We start from the raw sequence: 21008 nt of genomic DNA, 5'->3' as shown, positions 1-21008 counted from the left end.
CCCAATAAAATTCTGTCTTAACCTGATAGTCGCCCAACAAAATTCTGTCAACCTGATAGTCGCCCAACAAAATTCTGTCTTAACCTGATAGTCGCCCAACAAAATTCTGTCTTAACCTGATTGTCGCTCAACAAAATTCTGTCTTAATCTGATAGTCGCCCAACAAAATTCTGTCTTAACCTGATTGTCGCCCAACAAAATTCTGTCTTAACCTGATTGTCGCCCAACAAAATTCTGTCTTAACCTGATAGTCGCCCAATAAAATTCTGTCTTAACCTGATAGTCGCCCAACAAAATTCTGTCTTAACCTGATAGTCGGCCAACAAAATTCTGTCTTAACCTGATAGTCGCCCAACAAAATTCTGTCTTAACCTGATAGTCGCTCAACAAAATTCTGTCTTAACCTGATAGTCGCCCAACAAAATTCTGTCTTAACCTGATAGTCGCCCAACAAAATTCTGTCTTAACCTGATAGTCGCTCAACAAAATTCTGTCTTAACCTGATAGTCGCCCAACAAAATTCTGTTTTAACCTGATAGTCGCCCAACAAAATTCTGTCTTAACCTGATTGTCGCTCAACAAAATTCTGTCTTAACCTGATTGTCGCTCAACAAAATTCTGTCTTAACCTGATAGTCGCCCAACAAAATTCTGTCTTAACCTGATAGTCGCTCAACAAAATTCTGTCTTAACCTGATTGTCGCCCAACAAAATTCTGTCTTAACCTGATAGTCGCCCAACAAAATTCTGTCTTAACCTGATAGTCGGCCAACAAAATTCTGTCTTAACCTGATAGTCGCCCAACAAAATTCTGTCTTAACCTGATAGTCGCTCAACAAAATTCTGTCTTAACCTGATAGTCGCCCAACAAAATTCTGTCTTAACCTGATAGTCGCCCAACAAAATTCTGTCTTAACCTGATAGTCGCTCAACAAAATTCTGTCTTAACCTGATAGTCGCCCAACAAAATTCTGTTTTAACCTGATAGTCGCCCAACAAAATTCTGTCTTAACCTGATTGTCGCTCAACAAAATTCTGTCTTAACCTGATTGTCGCTCAACAAAATTCTGTCTTAACCTGATAGTCGCCCAACAAAATTCTGTCTTAACCTGATAGTCGCTCAACAAAATTCTGTCTTAACCTGATTGTCGCTCAACAAAATTCTGTCTTAACCTGATAGTCGCCCAACAAAATTCTGTCTTAACCTGATAGTCGCCCAACAAAATTCTGTCTTAACCTGATTGTCGCACAACAAAATTCTGTCTTAACATGATAGTCCCCCAATAAAATTCTGCCTTAACCTGATAGTCGCCCAACAAAATTCTGTCTGTATCCTGTAACCTGACAAAATTCTGACCAAGCACCAAATAAAAATTTGTTGGCAGTATACTTACCACATCACCTGGGTCTCCCATGGGACCTAGTGGGCCTGCTACTCCAAGAAGGCCCGGAAGACCCTAATGAAGAGACACACACTAAATACATTAGCTCTGTCTCGCTACGTACTGTGGCAAATGATTTTAGATTAACATTTGGATAAAGCATGACAAGAAGACTAACCGCTGGTCCTGGAGGCCCAGGAGGTCCCTCAAACACTGTGCCCTGGTGAACACAGAGCGCAGCTTTAATCAAATACCAAAAGTTCAATGTAATAAGCAGAAATTATAGATGGTTAAAGCTCTTACTGGTTCAATGACGGCTGGCTCTCCCTTCTCGCCTTTCTCAAAGCCATGATTTTCCTGAGGGAGCAGACAGATATCAAAGCTTATGAACAGCACACTGAAAAAACAGCATCATTAACAAGCATAAAAATATCTTAATTCAAGGCAAAGAATCTTGTATTTTTACCCATGAGGTTAATTATTTTACTAAGGACTCTGTGTGTAAGATCATCCAGCCTATTAGATTTTTTTTTTAATTTGTGGTTAAAATAAATGAAGTACCCATCTTGTTAAGCTCCTTCATGAATTAATTTCTTTAAGGAATAGTTAAGTGAAAAAGTCTACTTTCTACAGTTTTCCCTTTACCCCAAATGTAGTTGAAAACCAATACATTTTTGGTGTCTGAAGTACATATTTAGGTTTGCACTAAAGCTATGAGGCTCATGTCTAATTGACCACACTTGGTGTATGAGGACCACTGTGTGAATTGTAGGGAGTACTGCATTGTTGTATTGTGACCAGCATGTTAGACCGTAGCTGTTTGCTTGTATCTAGCATATACTGTGGCTATAGATTGGCACATTATAAAGCACAGCTTTTGTTTCAAATATTTCAATTAAGAAATCAGATAAAGAGAACTGGATTTTAGCCCAGTAATCCGATTTCTCAGTGCATGTAAACTCTTTCTTTTGGATTTCTCAGTCTGTGCATGTGTGAAAACAGAACTAATAAGCAAGCAGCGTCGCTGCGAGATGGCAGCAAAGCATTCTGGAGCAAAGATTGAACCAAATACATGCTTGATGATTTGAATGTTCTTCACGTTTTAGATGATGTATGTTCATATTTTCAGATAAAGCGGCACAATGTTCTAAAAACAAGCCACGACATGAAGTTTGAGTGTTATACTACGTTTCCGTAACGTCTTATTCTGTGAGTTTACTGGCCGGTTGCAAGGCAGAAATCCGATTACTGTCTGACTCATGTAGACCCAGAGTTTCCTTAAACTGATTACTCAAGTGCATGTAAACACGTTGATCGGATTACTGACAAAATCTGATTTTCTGCAGTTATTGGATTATTAAATGCACTCATTAACAAATTAAGGTAAGGCACATTTTGAGCCATTACTTATTTTTGTTGAGAAATACATCAAAATGAGACACCGCTGTAATGTGTTGAATCATATTATACATTTTAAATCATTAGACCCCAGTGAGTATTCATTAAAATGAATTCTTTATCATCTGCCTTGTAGTACGCTGGCAGTTTTTCGATCACAAGTTTGGTAAATGTTGGCTAGTTTATGATGAAACTCCAACCTGCCCGTTCCAGGTCCTTGCCCTCTCTCTCTTGGCTGGTCCATAACGATCCTCATCAACCTCATACTCTTCATACTCCAGCTCTGAACTCTCAGTACCATTCTTGAAGTCATCATATTCGATGAGCTAAGAATGTACACAAGTCATTTAACACAGTTTGATGACAATAATAATAAGTCAAGCACTAGTGCTATTAGAGTCCCCCCACGAGATTCTTGCCAAATAGATATGGTAATTTGAACTTTTGTGTCCTCCATAGTTGTAACTGACTAATGCTCTAAAAGAGATTTTTTTTATTTTATTAGATTTCTTTACAGTGGTGGTGATAGGAACTAGGGGTCACAATTACAACACAAATACAGGCATTTTATTTCTTTTCCAAACCACCAGTGGATCTAGACACCTTCTGAGCTCTTATATGTAATGTTCTCTTTGAAGACTAGTTTGTTTTACCAATGGGCTACATGTACCTCTCCACCATGAACATGAGGCATGAAGAGCTTCAGGCATCTGGTTTCTATCACCACCACTGTGAGCAATTCTGACTTGGTAAGTTTCTCTTCAACTGAGCATTTCCCACCAAACCACTCTGAATGACTTTGTTGACATCTCTTATGCAGAAATTGTTAAAAAAAAAAATAGAAAAAAAAACCAGATATAGTTCCCCTTTGAATGATGTCATTATGTCACTTAATAAAGTGGAAACAGATACATATCTATATACATATATATATATATATATATATATATACATAAAAATGTTTACTGTTCATGATGAGCTTTCAATGAACATACTTAAGCTTGAAAAACACTTTTGTCTCTTATACACTGGTTCAAATTGCACTCTTTTCATGAAATATCATTCAACACATTAATTACCAAATCAAAATACAAGGTTGTGTTGATGTAATATATTATTATGTATGGGAAAATAACGTACACATCTGAACCAAGTAAATTCAGTGTGCTGTTCCCTTGATACGGCACTGCTGTGCAGTTCAAGCCCTTACCTCATATTCGCTGATATTAGTGGCAACCGTTACCGTGGAGACGGACAGGTCATCATACGTGTTGCTGTAGACATTCTTGGCATACTCCTCCACCTCTGGCTTATTCACAGGCCTTTCCTCCTGCACAGAGCAGACCAGAGTCAGTACATAGCCATGGTGATGGCAACCATGGAGACACTGAGCAACGCTGACCACTCCCTGGCCACATCTTGAGCATGATAGGTCAACTGATTAGATCAGACAGTGGACAACGTCGCTTTGCAACTCCATGGAATATTAGTGCGCCAGTCTCGCAAACGTGGGTTATGGCTACAAAGCCAGGTGTGAGTTATTAAAGTTTGAGTGGTGGCTGTGAGGTAGTTACTGCTCCAACACGCTTTAATAATAAGAGGTGATGTCAGCAGGAGAGCCATATGTGGTGGTGGCAGCGAAGCAGCAGGAGCGATATGGAAAAGTACACTCTGCACATCAGGATCAGCCACAGAAGCTTACGCCCTCAGCAAAAACCAAAGGAAACTGAATCAACACCTACATCTATCACCGCCACGATAGCCCAATGCATCAAAGTGACGGATTACTGTAAGCTACATTTGAGATATAATAAGATTTGCCTTGAGTCAGCTCTATTACTACAAAAATTGTTTCTGGAACACAGAAACTCAATTTCACGCGGCAGGGCGTGCGAGGCTATACAGTGCTTTTGCTTTCATAAGCAGAAGAGGACTAGGATTTGAGACACACAAAAACAGGCATTACCTCTCGCATTAATCTACACAGATCAGAGTATTACAGCTGAAGACGAGCCATAATCTATGTGTAATTAAAGCGACAGTCTCAACTCAAATTTACACATTTTTACCTCCATTCCTAATGTAATGACCGGCCTATGTGGCAACTGAAGTCAGCTTCTTTAGTTCTGTAATAACACAACAAGGGTAATGCAGCTGACAAGCTAAAATATTATACAATGTGCTATAGCTTTTGCACAGGCCACATTTTTGGTTTTGTTTTTGCCCCAACATGTCAAACTTAGTAAATTTCAAAAGTACTTTTTTTTATTAAATGTGTTATTACGTGTGTTCTCTGTAAAAGATGTGCTCATTTATTTTCACTTCAATAAAACACGTACGTTGGCAAGGAGGTGCCTAAGCTTCTCATGAATGGATATAACAAAGTTTTCTTTTTTATAAAAATGAATGGTTACATTCTTGAAATGCCTAAAGGAACGTTATCCAATCAGGATTTTTTCCTTTGTGGTATCTAGGTAGACATAGCCAAGTGAGCTCTCCCATTATTGTACCTCTTTAAATGTCCCTATTGTACAGTGGGGTTTTTAAAACTGCCCTTTCGCTTGAACTGTACACCTGGCATCTTTTTTTTTTTTTTTTTTTTTGTGGTGCTGTCCCATAGATCACTGCTGGGGAAGGGGCAGGAGCACACACTACATTGCAGTAGATGCTGGGAACTACAGTGCATCTCATGGTGAAATAGACTAATATTAATAGAAATTTGAACTGATTTTGCCGCATAGGAGGGCTTGACTTGACCCGCGGGCCTTGTGTTTGGCACATGGGCTCTATACCCTCTACAAGTTCTACATGCGTCAGAGACTGAGACTTCCTGTTCTGGTCTAATTAGGTTTCAGTCGGTTGTTAGAACGTTAGAAATGGGAAACAGCAGCAGCTGAATGCCGAAACTTTTTACTGAAGGAGGAAAAGAGTAAAGCTGATACATACGAGATCAAATGCAACATGAAATGTCTTTTACAAGCCGCAAATTCATCTTTAATCTAGAATGGCCAAAATATATGAATTGTAGTTCATCCTATCATTCTACTAGAATCGCATAGGGATGCTAGCAGAAATTAGCCTCTATGGCCCAAACTGCCTTGGCTGCCATTGTTTTTAGTTTTTAAGGTAAATTTTGAATGATTTACGAATGAAGTTTACACAACTTGAATTGTCTAATTAGCCTCATAGCTCAAGTGCCAACCTAAAGAAGCAAACTTAAGACACCAAACGTCTTGGCTGGTTGACTAATTTGGGCTACACAGTGTAAATTTGATTTAGACTTTGCATCTAAGCCACATCTACTACCTACGTACTACACTCTAAACTACAGCGCTACAGTGGGCTGCTGTGTTACTGTAGCAGGGGATGGTTAGTGGTGCAGCTGGCAAGTAAAGGTGGGGTTGGGTATGGGGGGGTGGTATCTGTGGTTAGGAGGCGTTAATAAGGTCAGCGAGTGATGAGGAGGAGGATGGGCAAGGGGCAGCTAGGTTTGCGATCTACCTCCACCTCAGTCTGTGGAGACTGGGGCAATGCAGTTAGTGCTACAGTGGGGTCCTCAGGGTTGTCAGACAACGAAGTGGGAAGGGTCATTATGGAGTCTGGCTCATGAGTAGGCATCTCAGGGATTAAGTCCATCTGGTTAATGGTGATAGCCGGAGTTTCCACAGCTGCAGTCGGCCATTCTGTTGCAGGTGATGAAGCTACGTGGGTGACCCCTCGAATCAAATACTCAGGCAGATTGGTGGACACCTCGAGAAAGCCTTCCTCCAAAGTCTCCACCTCTTTTCTCTTCTTCCGGGACTCCTTCTTTTCCCCTTTCTTCCCTCGGTTCCTCTTCTTTTTGTTCTTTTTGCCCTTCCTGTCTTTTTTTGAGCGTTTCTTTGGCGCCTCTGGTTCGTCACCTTGCATCGTGTCCTCAACCTTAAGGGGTGTGGTCTTTTGTGAGATGAGGTAGGGTTATAGTTTAGGGAAGGGCATGAATGGAGAAGAACAACAAAGAAGTGAGAAACCTTGAGGCATAAGATTGACTCCACTACATTTACTCACCATTACAGTGTCTCATATCACACCAAGAGAAGATATTTCAATAATTCTTGATTCAGTTCTTAAAGTAATATTCCAGACTTTACTTGATCGCTGCCTGCCAAAGTTAAGCTAAAAACACTTCTATGGACAACATGTTGAAAGAACCTATGAACTCATTCCTAACACTATGCAAAGGCATTACAAACATGGCTAAAATATTTATAAACATATATTTTTAGTCATGTTTACTATGCATTATGAATTGTGAACATAGTGCATTATAATTAGCCTTCACAAAACATTACATTGTCAGAAAATCAGTCCCTTTGCAAGACATTACAATACAAATTAAAACTCTGAGCTATTATTCCAATTATAATTCAAAAGTTAGTCATAAGCTCATAAAGAAGTCAAAGCACAGATTTGTCATAATGCACTATGCAAGCTTTGAGTTTTTTGGCAGCCACAGTATAACATTATGAACGCTACTTATAATGCATTATGTTGCCAGTTCATAATGCATAATAAGCGTAGCTCTTCGCATCAGTATCCATTTTTATAGCAATGTTTATAATGCCTTATGAATACATTATAATGTCAATGTGTTATCAATGTGTTCAAAGATTCTTACAGAAACTCCATTCATAGAAAATGTTACCATTCATCCTCTTAAAGGGTGGAGTTTGTGGTGGAGTGATATGGGTGGAGTGCTTGATTATGAATGTATTTTTACTGCATTGGCTGCTTGAAAGCTGGATACAACTTTGCACAAACAGCCTTAGGGGGATATGTGTTTCCATATGTCGGGCTTATTGCAGTTTCAAATGTATGTTGCATAGTCATGTATTAAGTACAGATGCAGGTAAATATGTTGACATTTTTATCCATAGTAGTGGACCTTATGATAGAGAAGCAGCAGATAAGAGATCAGGATTAAATATAATGCAATATTCCTATAAGGCTTAGTTCCACTCCTGGAGATGTACTGCCCTGCAATGGGGTCCCCATTATCTCCCTATTCAAGCACACCTGATTGAACTGATCAGATGATTATACTTTGATTGAGCTGTCCTTGAGTTGAATCAGATGTGTGAGTGCAGGAAAAGAATGGAACTGTCAAGGTTTGTTCCTGTGACTGGAGCTGAAAACCCCAGAAATAAAGCAAGTCTGTATCATATCACAGAACAATCTCTCAGGCAGTTCTACAAATGAGGACAGTCAGAGATAACAGAACATACACACCATGAACCACAATGAATCAGCAATCATTTCTAAGTCCTGTGCATGGAGGATCAAAGGCCAGCTTGGCTGAATAACATGAAGGCCACTGGAGTTGAATCTGATACGAGGCTATTTATCAGGAACCTTGGCTGAGGAGGTCTGATGAGGGATGTGTTAAGGAGGAGGTGTGCGTGAGTGAGTGAACATGTGTGTGCACATTTTTTGTGCATGTTCAGAACAAGAATGTCTTGACTTTGCAAACCAGAGAAAAATAGAGAATAGAAAGGATGACTTACCTTAGCAAGGCCAACAAAATAATCTTGACTTTGTAAAGTGCTTTTAGCCAAAGTTTTGTGTTTGATTTGTAACAAAAGCAAAACCTTTCTTTTTTGTATTATCAAGGTTGAGGAGGCAGGAGTTTGGGATCTGCTTTTGGCTTTAGGAGTAGGTTTAAGTCTTATTACAGCTAGGTACTTATATATTTAGTATATTCAGAATAAATTATTCTTACATACTTACATATACCATATGTTATGTTTTGTTAAATATTATAGAAATATTTAACCAAGCTGCTATTAAATAGAGGTGCATGCATATAAAATTCATTTCCATTTATGTCATTTTTCCGTTTTTGGTATAATTTGAAAGTAGCCATTGTCCTTTACATTGGGTAAATTTCCCAATGAATGGACCAACGGAAATGACCCAAAATTGCTTGAAAAAAATTCGGGTTCCTTTGGCATTACATTATAAGTAGAGCAGTTTTTGCCCTTCTCCTGCAAAGTTGTCATTTTGGAGATACAAGGTTTTGTTCTGACAACATATATTTATATTATTTTTAACATATTTATATTTTTACATTAAACACTTTCTATGAATATATGAAACATACAGGTACTCATTTATTTATAATACATATCCCAGTTGTTGGAACAAAACCTCGTAGCTGTTCTTGTCAAGTTTTATCTAAATTTCAAACACTAAACCAATGCAGTTAAAATACACGAGTGATCAGGCACTCCACTCACATCGCTCCACCACAAACTCCCATCTCTGAGAGAATTAATGGTAATATTTTCCATGAATGGAGTGTCTGTAAGAATCTTGGAACACATTGATAACACGTTATAATGCATTCATAAGGCATTATAAACATAGAATTTTATATTGATGTGTAGAGCTATGTTTGCTATGCATTGCGAATTGGTAACATATTGCATTATGAGTAGTGTTCATGATGGTATATTGTGGCTGCCAAAAAAATTGAATCTGCCCAGTCATAAGCACATGCCATGACTTCTTATGAACTTCTGACTAACTTATGAATTATAATTGGAATAATAGCTCTTAGTCGTTTTAATTTGTATTGTAATGTCTCGCAATGGGATGGGCTTCTTTGGAACTGTCAGAATAAAACCTCGTATCTGCAAAATGATAACTTTACAGGAGAAGGAAAGAACAATTATAACTCACTACGGAACAGAAGTTAATAGAACTAGATTCTCCTATGCATTGGTCCATTCATCAAGAAATTTTAGCACGGTATTAAGGGCAGCTGGCATTTTTAGATTTTGTAAAACATACAAAATGACAAAAATCAAGATACAGATTGTTCTGACAGCAGCAATATGTGACATTATTGTTACATATAGATACTTACATGTATATACACATATGGGACATATGACATATAAGGACTTACATATATCCAATAACAAATTATGTATACTTATACTCATATTTATATAGCACATACAGGACACATGTATGGCCCCATGTCTTGACATTGTACACTGACTAAAGTGATGCACTGAATTTACTTGATTCAAATGTGTACATTGTTTCCACATGAACAAAATACATTACATCAGCACTATTTTCTTTTCAGTCCACTTGCATATGTTTGTTTTATATCACCACATTAATTCTGTCAATGTACCATATTTTACTTGTGTGGAAATGATGAACACAATTAAATCGAGTAAATTCAATCCTTCACAGTTTTCTGTGTAGAAAACAAAGCTGAGTGTGTGATAGGAGCTGGTAATGGCCTGGGTGGGTTGTGAATAGGATCAGTGTGTAACAGCAGAACTGGGTCAGTAATGCGAGCGATGTTGATGAGACCCGATTTTACAGCCTGTTCTCTCAGCTGTGGCTCAGTGCAGTGCAGAAAGCCAAATGGCACAGCCTCTCAATGACTGCTGACAGAAAAGCACACGCACACACAGGACCCATACACTTGAACGATAGGCGTGGGAAGCTCTGCAAAATTGAATGTTCCACATGACCTTAAGAGTTCCTCCCAGAGGGTTCTCCCAAAAATGCAACCCACTGACACACTTAGTCATCGCTGTGACTCACACACACGTGCAGACAGACAAACACACACTCTCACGTGAACAGTTCCAGAGACACACAAATGTCCCATGAACAACGAGCATTAATCATCGCATCATCACAAACACACTGCGTGTTCCCATAGTCCCCATAAACCTCTTGCAAGTAGCTATATGTAATAATATGTGCCATGCATTATACACATATACATGTATATAAACATATATACATGTATGTATATGTTCATCCATCCATCCATCCATCCATCCATGCATTTTCTAAGCTGCTTCTCCCTCAGGGTTGCGGGGGGGTGCTGGAGCCTATCCTAGCGGTCATCGGGCGGAAGGCAGGATTGTATGGATATGTATTATGCATATATGCAAGTAAACCTTTTTTTAAATTTTATTTTGAAAATACGACTTCATACTACATATATATATATACACATATATACATATATACACACACACGCACATATATATATATATATATATATTCACCGCTGGAACAGAAAAGAAAGGTTTTCCGTTTTTAAAAAAATTAAAACATAACAAAAAGCACTTTTCTAAAATCAGGACCTGTTTGTAGGTTCGGTAGGTTATCTGTGTTTTACTCTGGCTTTACTGCACAGTCAAGAGAGTTCACATTTGTCCCGAAAATGAATGAGATGAAAATAAACCTCACACATTATCTTGCTCTCAATGACAGTTTTAGGTTGCTACTATGTTCTGTGCTAAGTATATAAGTGTGAGGGGTTGTAAAGAGCTTGTCAACGTTTGTGAAACCTTTCATATTCAGGTACTCGTGTCCACACAGAGCACAATCGTCCACACTGTCCTGCACTCATAGAACACCACGGATACATGTTTGTATTGTGCTCCCCTTAAACCCTAGGGGTCCATATAAATTCTAATACTAAATCACAAGCCTCAAGTGTAATCCCTCAATAAGCGTAGGGTACAAGAGGTTAAGGGAATACATCACCCCAAAATGCTAACATGGCTATTGAAGGACAAACTCTGCTGGTGATGAGTTAGCACGATCTCATTTCATGTTATCTGATTTCTACAAGCTTTCATTCACTATTAGCGACGTTAGCAGTTCTGGGTGAAATATCCTTTAAGGCCTCTTGGCACAGGAGGCGGTGCGCTAATAAATAAAGCAATCGAGCGATAGACAGAGAAGACAGCTCCGGCTCTATGCATCCCTGCTCATCCTTTTATTGGTTGGCTGAAAGACAGTTTCTCTGGGATCGTGGCCCAGAAAACCTGCAGCAAATGTAAATGTGTCTGTTACTGAAATGAGCCAGAGAGCTTGGAGATTTCTTCCAAAAAAGAAAGTCGAAAGGGAACCACAAAACCTTTGCAGTCCTGACTGCAAACATAACCTCACTGTCCCACTTTTTGTGAACTGCTGTGCATTATATGTCCAAAAAAGTTGTGACACCTATTGTAAATAGTACGTTTTAATTGTTGACACAGACATTCATTTGAATGCAGCTTATATAATTTCCATTGAAAAGCTTTGCCAATAGAATGGGATGCTCTGCTGCAGCCACACGTGAGCCTAAGGTCACCATGCCCAATGCCAAGTGTCGACTAGAGGGGTGTAAAGCCCCCCATATAAAACAGAGAACTTCATTCTCTGGAATAATGGAGATCCATCCAATACCTTTAGGGTGAGTTGGAGTGGTGCTTGCGATCCTAATCATCCAAAATGACCTCATGAATGTTCTTGTGTCTGCAATGAAATCCTCACAGCAATGTTCCACTATCTGGTGTAAATGCCCTCCCAGAAGAATAGAGGCTGTTACTGCAGCGGAGAATGAACAAACTCCCTATTAATACCCTTAATTTCAGAAGAAACCTTGGAGAGGCAGGTGTCTACAAACGTTTGGGCGCACAGTGTATGCTTTCATAAAAAGATGATATGTACTTATTCATAATGAATATAAATATAAAGCAATAAATTGACAGAGACAGCATAGGAGAATGATAAGCATGGTTGAGGAAGACGAGCGAGGGGAAGTAAGCATCTGATAACACAGGCAGGAGGTCAGACCGACTGTCAGAATGAAAAATATAGTCATCTGGCTTTAAAATACATTTGGGAACAGTGGGACGAATAAACACGAGGTAACTGTGGCACTTTGTAGTTGTCTGAGAAATTTGTGAGTCAGAAGGTGTGAATGATTGCCGCTGAGTGAGGAGGTGTATTTGTGTGTAAGGGCTCAGCAGGCACTGGGAAACGCTGCAAAATACTTCTAAAAAGTTTTTTAAAAACTTTTAAAGAGGGGGTGCCTTGATAGTTCATATACTCAATTCAGCTGTTACATAAAGCTCCAAAATTCTCTCTGTTGCTTGCTACTGGTGTTTACCTTCATAAACAAAAGTTAAGGTATTTATTTTGAAAAGAAATTACACTTTACACAATAAAAGTTCAGCACAGTTAAGATGTAAACAAACTCATTCAGAGTGGTTTGTTGTGAAATTTTCCATTTTAAGCTGTTATGGAGCATTTCACATCTAGAATCGCTTACAGTGGTGGTGATGGGAAGCAGACATCTCAAGGTTTTAATGCCTCTAAAAGCTTCCTCACAGAAACTCATCACATAAAATGGTTAGCTGCGATCATACTAGACATTTGCCATTCATGTTGCCTATCAAAACAGGTGTGACCAATACACAAAAGATTTGCAATGACAAAATCAAGCACGCAAGTCATCTCCTGCTTTTTGCGAGTGTGAAGCATGATGCTGCACTTAGCCAGAGAGATAACACAGCAGCTAGCAAGCTGGTTAACTTACCTACAACAAACTGTGAAAATATAAAAATAAGGACAGTTATATCACTCAATGCAGTCTGCTGACTGGCCATGTATCATGCAATCTTTTATGTGTTTATATACAATCAGTTTTGATTAAATGTTTAAAGCGGTATGAAGCACAGCTAGATTTGGCGCCTAGGAACGTTTTGACATTACCGCTCACCAGAGACTGAACAACAGCTTGATGGCTGCCTCAAGAACAAAATCCTCACAAGTGCGGGAGCTAAACTCAGAAAAAAAGGTTGTCAGTTGTGTTATTTGTAAAGCCGAGCTTAGTTGGCGTGGGACAGTGGTGGACAGTAACGAAATAAATGTAATTAGTTACTGTACTTAAGTACTTTTTTCATGTATCTGTACTGTACTGAAGTTTTTCCATTTTGGGTGACGTTTTACTTTCATTCCACTACATTTCAAAGTCAAATATCTGACTTTTTTCTCCACTATATTTTGAGAAATCTGTTGTTCCTTTTGGTTTCTGTGTGCAAAAAAACGTAACGTGTCAAAACGAAACAAGCGCAAAGCAAGAACACCAATCAGGGCACAGCGCACACTTTGTTTTGAGCTTGTTTTGACCTGTTGGACAGACCGACCCAGTGCAAGCACACGGTTCAACGTCAGCGCAGCAGCATAAAAATTTGACTATGCAACATAAATGATGAACTAACCTAACTTTGTGTAAATAGACCACAATATAGAAATATGTCCACACATGCAGTCGTGACTGACGTGTCTTTTTTCTGAATTTATACAAACACCATTTCATTTTATAGTAAATTCGTTTTGGCTAGTTTATTTTTATGAGACCTACAGATCAACATAGTAAAGGAAACTCATGTGATCCTAATTTTAAAGCCAGTTTTTATTAAACTTAAACTTGTAATTAAGTTGTAAATAAATCTTAAACTGAAACTTAAAAAGTGTAAAAAGTGATTTCAGAGCCACTCGGTTCTCCCTGATGGAAACTGTTTACCTTCAGTGTTTTGTCCTTATGATCATTTTAATAGACGTCAGCGTCACTAATTAATGACGTTCTATTAAAAGACTGGTTTACCAAGAGAGACGCTGGAGGATTTTCACCTGAAATGAGTTCATGAAGCAGGAGTTTTGATATAAAATGGTAACAGGACATCAGAACCATAATTAAACGTTTAGTACTTTTTTTTACTTTTTTTACTTTTGATACTTAAGTACATTTGAAGGCAAATACTTTTGTACTTTTACTCAAGTGGAGGTCTAAAGGGAGGAACTTCTACTTTTACTGGAGTAATATTTTACCTTGGGTATCTCTACTCTAACTCAAGTACATGATTTGTGTACTTCCACCACTTCCGTCCACCACTGCCGTGGGAGCACATCCTCCATACAGGAGCATCTGAAGAGGAAACTTCTCGGCTCACTACGTGAAGAAGACTCATCTCTGTAAGATACGCCACGTCTCAAACCGCATACTAGCTCACTACATTGTGTGTAAAAATAGTGCATTAGAAGTGCACTCATTAGTGTAGTGTGTGAAGTACAAAAGTCTGTAGTTTGGGATGTGGCGATAGTTGTGCTAGCGAGCTAGTTAGCTAATGTTAGTCTTAAATTCTGTCCTACTTCATGTTGTGAGCTGAGCTGTAACATCTTCTATTTCGAGTGTGCAGGTTCTCTGTAATCGTAAATGGAGTTGGAACAGAGGAGCTGGTAACAATTATTCACAGCCACCCTGTTCCCTTTCCAAATAACATTCAGTTTTAAATGCTGCACTGTCGTCTTAACGCCGAGGCCGAACACAGGAAAGCGTTTGCAAAGTTTCCTGTTCTCCACTAAAGTTTGGCTCCACTCACAAACAGTTTAAGGAGGTCGTTCCCCGTGAACACACAGGGCAGCTGGACAAAGGGTTACCACTGAAATTAAGCGTTTGCACAAAATCATTACACATCGTTACATCAAATTGAACTGTTCATAGAGAACTTCGCCACAAACACTCGCCACTTTCCCATCAGCTCCATTACAGCGCATCTTCCCTGCAACGAGGAGCATCTACTCTCAGAGGAGAGCGAGACTCTCACAGGAGCACGGAGAGATGCCGAGTTTCCTCCTGTGTTTGTAGAATTTAGTTGCAGTAAAGTGGAGACAGACAGCAGAATGCACAAAGCACAGACTGCACTGTTTAAATTTACCATTTAAATTTAGCTAGATATTGTTACTTGATTAAAGAAAAACAATTCAGTTTTGTTTTATTTTATTGCTGCTACTTTGCACATGCTTGGTTATAAAGTTTGACAGGAATGTGTTTAAATGGGTTTTTAAGCACCACTTATGGTGGAAAGGTACTTGCATGCGCTGTAAGGTTCCCATATATAATATATATTTTACCATTATTAACATTACATATGTATACTCAGAAGGCATGAGTAGGTTCACTGATCATTTAGGATAGTAAATAAAATGGCTATGTTTGTGTTTTAGATGTTCTTTGTGATCCCTGGTTCCCATCACCACCACTGTAAAGAAATCTGTGTCTGCAAGTGTCTATTGAATGCACCATTTCACATACGTCCCCTCTGAATGACTGCGTACATCTTAACAAATCAATTACATAGAAATTTTGAAAAACTGCCCCCTAGTGTAGGCTGCTGTTTGTTTATGTAAGACTCTGTCTAATTTGCCACATAATGAATATATAAAGAAGTTCTGTTAGTAAACTGGGGAATAAATGAAATGCAAATTTCAGGCATGATTTCAGTTTTGGTTTTCACTCAACCATGCGTGAATGAAGCCACTCACCTCCTCAGGATCGTAGTTCTGGGTGCTATAAGGAAGAGAGGAGTCACAATCTGGGATATAACGTAGACAGTAATCAGCTGCTGCCTGGGGGTCCGCCACAATCAGCAGCTGCTGGATCTCTCCCTGTTACACAAACACATGCACAAAGATACCTGTCAGAGAGTACGACCATACAAGGAAAGCCTGATCTCTCAGACACAAAGAACAATAGACATTTGTATCCTCTGTCCACAGTTTGTAAAGTACTATAATTATCAGCTAATCTAGAAACCACATAAGCCAGTTTAAAGAGCTTATGAAGATTCAAAGGCTGCCGTTTTTAAAAGGGGGGTGCAAGCTGTAACACGAAAACCTCAAGTATGATGAATTAATTACTCCGTGTGTTGAAGATACTGAAGCACAAGCAGCTGCAGACACATACTGTCTTCCAGCGCTTTTCTCAGGGTCCCCTCGGAGCTGAAGATTGTGCGCACAAAACCCTCAAATGTTGCCTCTTCACTTCCCTAATCTGACCTCCATGCTGCTCGGGCCCGGTCCCAGAGGTCCCGCAGGCATGCCTCAGGTCTCAGTCCTTTGCCAAACAAGCATTGTTTCTCAGCTCTTAACACACAGCCTCAGTGCTGTGTCTCGGGACCTAACACAAAGTCTGACGCCCGCTCAGAAAACTCTCTGAGATGAAGTCAAACTGATGTCTTAGTCACTCAGTGCAATTCTGATGAAACCAGAGGCAAAAAAGTGGGCTTTAAAAAAAAGTTAACATCTCAATAAAGCTCAGTAGCAAAGACAATAGACCAGCATAGCAGACATGCTATTTGCTAAATTGCGCCCACACAGACTAGGTACGTCAAGCCCACGACATTTTCGACGATGACTGTCATAAATAATTGAGGTTAACAATTTCATTACCATTTTGTTCTATTTATGCAACTATTAAAGTACAAGACGAAAGAAACTGGATGATTAGCTACCTAGCTAGCCTCACTTAGCAGCTAATTTGCGGTTTAATTGACACAGTATAAGGCTATGCTGTGGTGGTGTGTGCATACACTTAAAAAGTCTGACGCTCCACAGAAACAGGCAAATATCTTTACATAATTCTCTTGAGAGAGTGAAAATATGAGGTAAAACCACTCATTGTGCTAGCATACATGCTAACAACGTTCATATTACCTACCTAGCTTGCTAGGTGCCACTTAGAGGTAATGGAATAGTGCTTGTGGACTTTTTTCATCACCAGGAAGATTAAAGAATTAGCCAGACTGGGTTTCTGTACGTTTGCTGACTTTATCTACAAGTTTTACCAAAGATAGTGGAGAAGTTGCACCTCACGACAGGCACAACTCAGGCTCAACTAAACAAAAACTCCTAAAACCTATTTTTTTAAAAATCATTTTTAAAATCGTTTTAAAGCAAAATAGTATTGAAGGAGAACTTAACTACTTTTTCCATTTTCAGCATTACATATTGCTGCTGTCGGAGGAAAACCTCATATCTCCATTTTTTTTTTCAGTTTTTGACATCGTTTGAAAATGTCTGTTGCTCTTTACACTGTGTGTAAATTTGATAACGAATTGTCCAAAAGCAATGGCCCAAAATGACTTGGAAAAATGTCTGGTTCCATTGACTTACATTTAACATTACATCAATGTAAACATTACTTTTACATTGAGAATTTCCCTGTTATGGTACTAATAAAGGACTATCTTATCTTAAAGTAGGTTTTTTCCTTCTCCTGTACAGTTACCATTTTGGAGATGGACAAGGTTTTCTTCCGACAACAGCGATATGCAGAGGGCCATGAGAAAAGGCTCATGGGCAGCACATGCTCCCTGTAAAAAAAGGAATATTAATGTTGTTTATGTTGTTGTTCTTCAGTTAAAGGTTTCCCTACCTGGCGTTTAACAAAGAGCACTTGTTGTGGTAGAACACTGATGCCACAATATAAAATCTCAGAAGACGCTCAGAATGCTCACTGGTCATTTTGAATAGCAAATAAAATGGCTATATTTGCATTGTAGACACCATTCAATGATGAGGATGAATAATTATGATCAGGGGATTATGTAATAATTGAGAAAGACTAATACACAAGACAAACTCCACATTCCCACAGTCCTGAGACTTGACTGGACTGCTAATGACTCTGTCCCCTGCACACCTCTCCAGTAGATCAGCGTGACCTGTAGTGGCCGCTGCCAGAGGGGAAATACAAACGACTGGATCTGTCACTAAACCAGGACATAACCAGCCAGAGATCAAAGGCAGCTTTCAGCCGTGCTCCAGCTTAGCGTCTGGCACGGATACAAGCGCATAGCACATGTGAGGAGTTCTGGACTCCAAAGCTGGCCTGCAGTAACTATCAAGTCTCCTCGAGCAGAAAACGCAATGATTAGGTTAAAAATGCACTTTACCACTGACAGTCACAACCCGTGACAGTCACAACAACTTCAGCCAAGACATGAGCTACAAGCACTAGAGCTCCAAGGCTAATGCGGCTAACAAGTAATGGAAGCTAATAACCATTAATAAGCCTTCTGCAAAGTAGACCATAAATCATAACATACTTGCTCCTAACCGTGTCGAGTTGTTAGGTAACTTTTCTGACACTGTAGGACACGCTGTTATCTATAAAAATGATTTGTATATGAATCGTCACAGCTGTACTTTAAAAAGTATTCAAGCCACCTACTGTCATATTATGTAGTATTCTATCCATGTGTCTCAATTCAGAGGCTGCATTTGAAGGCCCATTGCTAACGGATTGCCAATTGAATGGCTAATGATACAAATGTTAAAAAAAAGAAGAAAAAATCTCATCAGTAGTCAGCGGTGAAGCATCTCCAGCTCTAACAAATGGAAAAATTAACAATTAATAACTGAGTTTCTGGCTCCATCTTTAAAGAACTTTAAAAGAACTTGACAGGAACGGTGTTTTGTGGCGCAACGGGATCCACTGTATGGCAGACCACCTCATTTCGGTTCAGCCTTCATGGGTCTAAGCAGCCTTCGAAGGACACACCTTCATAGGCCATGTCCTTTGAAGGATCTAGCCCCTGAATTGGGAAACACTGTATAGCACATTATATTGGTTTGACAGAATTCAGGTTTTCCTGTGTTTGTTCTTCTGTGTTTTGTCACTACGTGGTGGTTGTCAATACTGACTGCCAGCCTAGCAATTGACCAGTGGGCCAATAAACACCTCCAAGTTAGCAATAGTGTAATATCAGCACAAAATGGACTCCAGAGACAAGTTTTTAAACCTTTAAGCCAGACAAAAAAGGCCAGCTGAGCCCAAAATCCACCCTAAAACAGCTGTAGTTTTTCCAAAGTTCCACCCACCTTCCATATATCATCAGAAGGAGTTTTTCCCAGTCTTACAACTGGAAAACACTGTAGGCGGTGGGAAGGCATGTCTACTACAATAGCGATGGTTCCGTTTTTTTAATTTTGGCCAGAGTGTCCGTTTAAATGATTCCAGCATGTGTGTCTTGGATGTGCACCAGTCAAGTTTTATATATATATTTATAAGTATTCATCCGTGGGCATTAATTTCAGTTTATGTGTATCTAAGTAACATATTTAAAGCACTTTATATGAAAATGCCTTCAAAATTATGAAAAATACACATTCGATGGATTGTAGAAACTTTTAACTGGTACTGTTTGTATGACACATAATTCGCATTGAGTAAGATGACTAATCACCATACAAAGTGACCAAAGAAGCTAGCCTGTTTAACCTGGAACACAACAGTAAAACATATCAAATCCATCTATTTATACTTTGCAAGGCCAAATGGTGGTAAACAATGCCCCCTATTGGCAAGCAGCCATAATGTTTGAGCCATATCCAGCCTGGCAGCTTCTATTCCAGAGCAAATCTTGTTCAGCAAGAGAACATTCCACTGCTTTCCCACTGAAGAGCTCTTTCATCAGACAAGTGTAGCATCTATGAGTCATCACATTAGCCTGCCAGCATCTCACTGGGCGAAAGCCTAATAGGTCACACTTCACCAATACCCATGATGCACACAGACCACTTAGTCTAAGGAGATACTCAGCACACAGTCTGAGAGACAATGTTCTAGAGGAAAAACGTTATTCTTCAACTCAACCTCAACTCAGAAAGGACACTGCTTGACCACTCAAGGACACAAGCATATTGCATTAATGGTGGGCAATATGACAAAATATACCTTTAATGAATGATTTAAGAATTAAAAAGGGGAAAAATCAAGAAATTGTTCAAAATAAAATGAGCCGATAAGATAAATTATGTACCAACATAATATTCAAATTCAGGAACCATCCGAAAGTCAAAACTGGCATAAAGTGCAAAGTATAATCGATTTTCAACATCAACATCAGGAGAAAGAAGAATTTTTTATGAAATAGTAAAATTCAATATTCGTTCACTTTTTGCATTTATTTAATTCATTTCAGGAATCTTGCTGCCAGTTTTTCAAAGAAATCTGCAAGGATATTTTTCTACACCCGCACAGTTCAGTCATAGCAGTTGGTTGCATTCTCTGTTTTTCACGATCAAATCCCAAATACACGTTTTCTCTGTATCTTTTAATCATTTGTTTGAACTTCTGTTTTTTCACTTATTTTCTTTTTGTCTTTCTCTTTCCTTCTGCAAGTGGATTATCTCACATATAATCTAAGAAATATACATAACTTGTACTTAATGGCTGCTTAAACTGGAAATTAAACAAGTACAGGGTGGTCTTTGATCTTTGCACAAAAAGGCACTTCTAATTTTTCTATATATTTCTGTTTTTTTAATTCATGCATCCAGATTTTCAGCATTCTTGTACCAACAATACTCATGACATACTAAGAAAGGTCGATTGTGATGTACCACCACATTGCACACTGCTTTGCCTCATGTCTTCAAATGGTTCTTTATCACTGGGGCGTTTCACCAGGATTTTTCTCACACACTTGTGCACTCGTGCATACAGTACACAGACAAGCACTCAGCTGGATCTTATCTAAGGCCTCAACATTCCAAAACACACAAACAGCTCAGAGACAGGCTCAGGCAT

The 21008-nt window shown here is 39.0% G+C and overlaps 1 protein-coding gene across 1 annotated transcript in view; it reads right to left on the bottom strand.

Annotated features, from left to right (window-relative positions):
* The window catches only part of col5a3a (collagen, type V, alpha 3a), a 146908-nt gene that overhangs the window by 85587 nt on the left and 40313 nt on the right, over window positions 1–21008 (bottom strand). Inside the window, exons 5-11 of the mRNA XM_037543870.1 lie at window positions 15959–16081; window positions 6281–6715; window positions 3990–4109; window positions 2980–3105; window positions 1685–1738; window positions 1560–1601; window positions 1394–1456 (exon numbers count right to left, since the gene is read on the bottom strand). Coding sequence (XP_037399767.1) covers window positions 1394–1456; window positions 1560–1601; window positions 1685–1738; window positions 2980–3105; window positions 3990–4109; window positions 6281–6715; window positions 15959–16081 — 963 coding nt within the window. The remainder of the gene's footprint in view (window positions 1–1393; window positions 1457–1559; window positions 1602–1684; window positions 1739–2979; window positions 3106–3989; window positions 4110–6280; window positions 6716–15958; window positions 16082–21008) is intronic.

This window comes from Pygocentrus nattereri, chromosome 1, assembly GCF_015220715.1.
Source record: "Pygocentrus nattereri isolate fPygNat1 chromosome 1, fPygNat1.pri, whole genome shotgun sequence".
Lineage (NCBI taxonomy): Eukaryota > Metazoa > Chordata > Actinopteri > Characiformes > Serrasalmidae > Pygocentrus > Pygocentrus nattereri.
The sequence above is the reverse complement of the archived record's forward strand: the minus strand, read 5'-3'. Positions and strand labels throughout refer to the sequence as shown.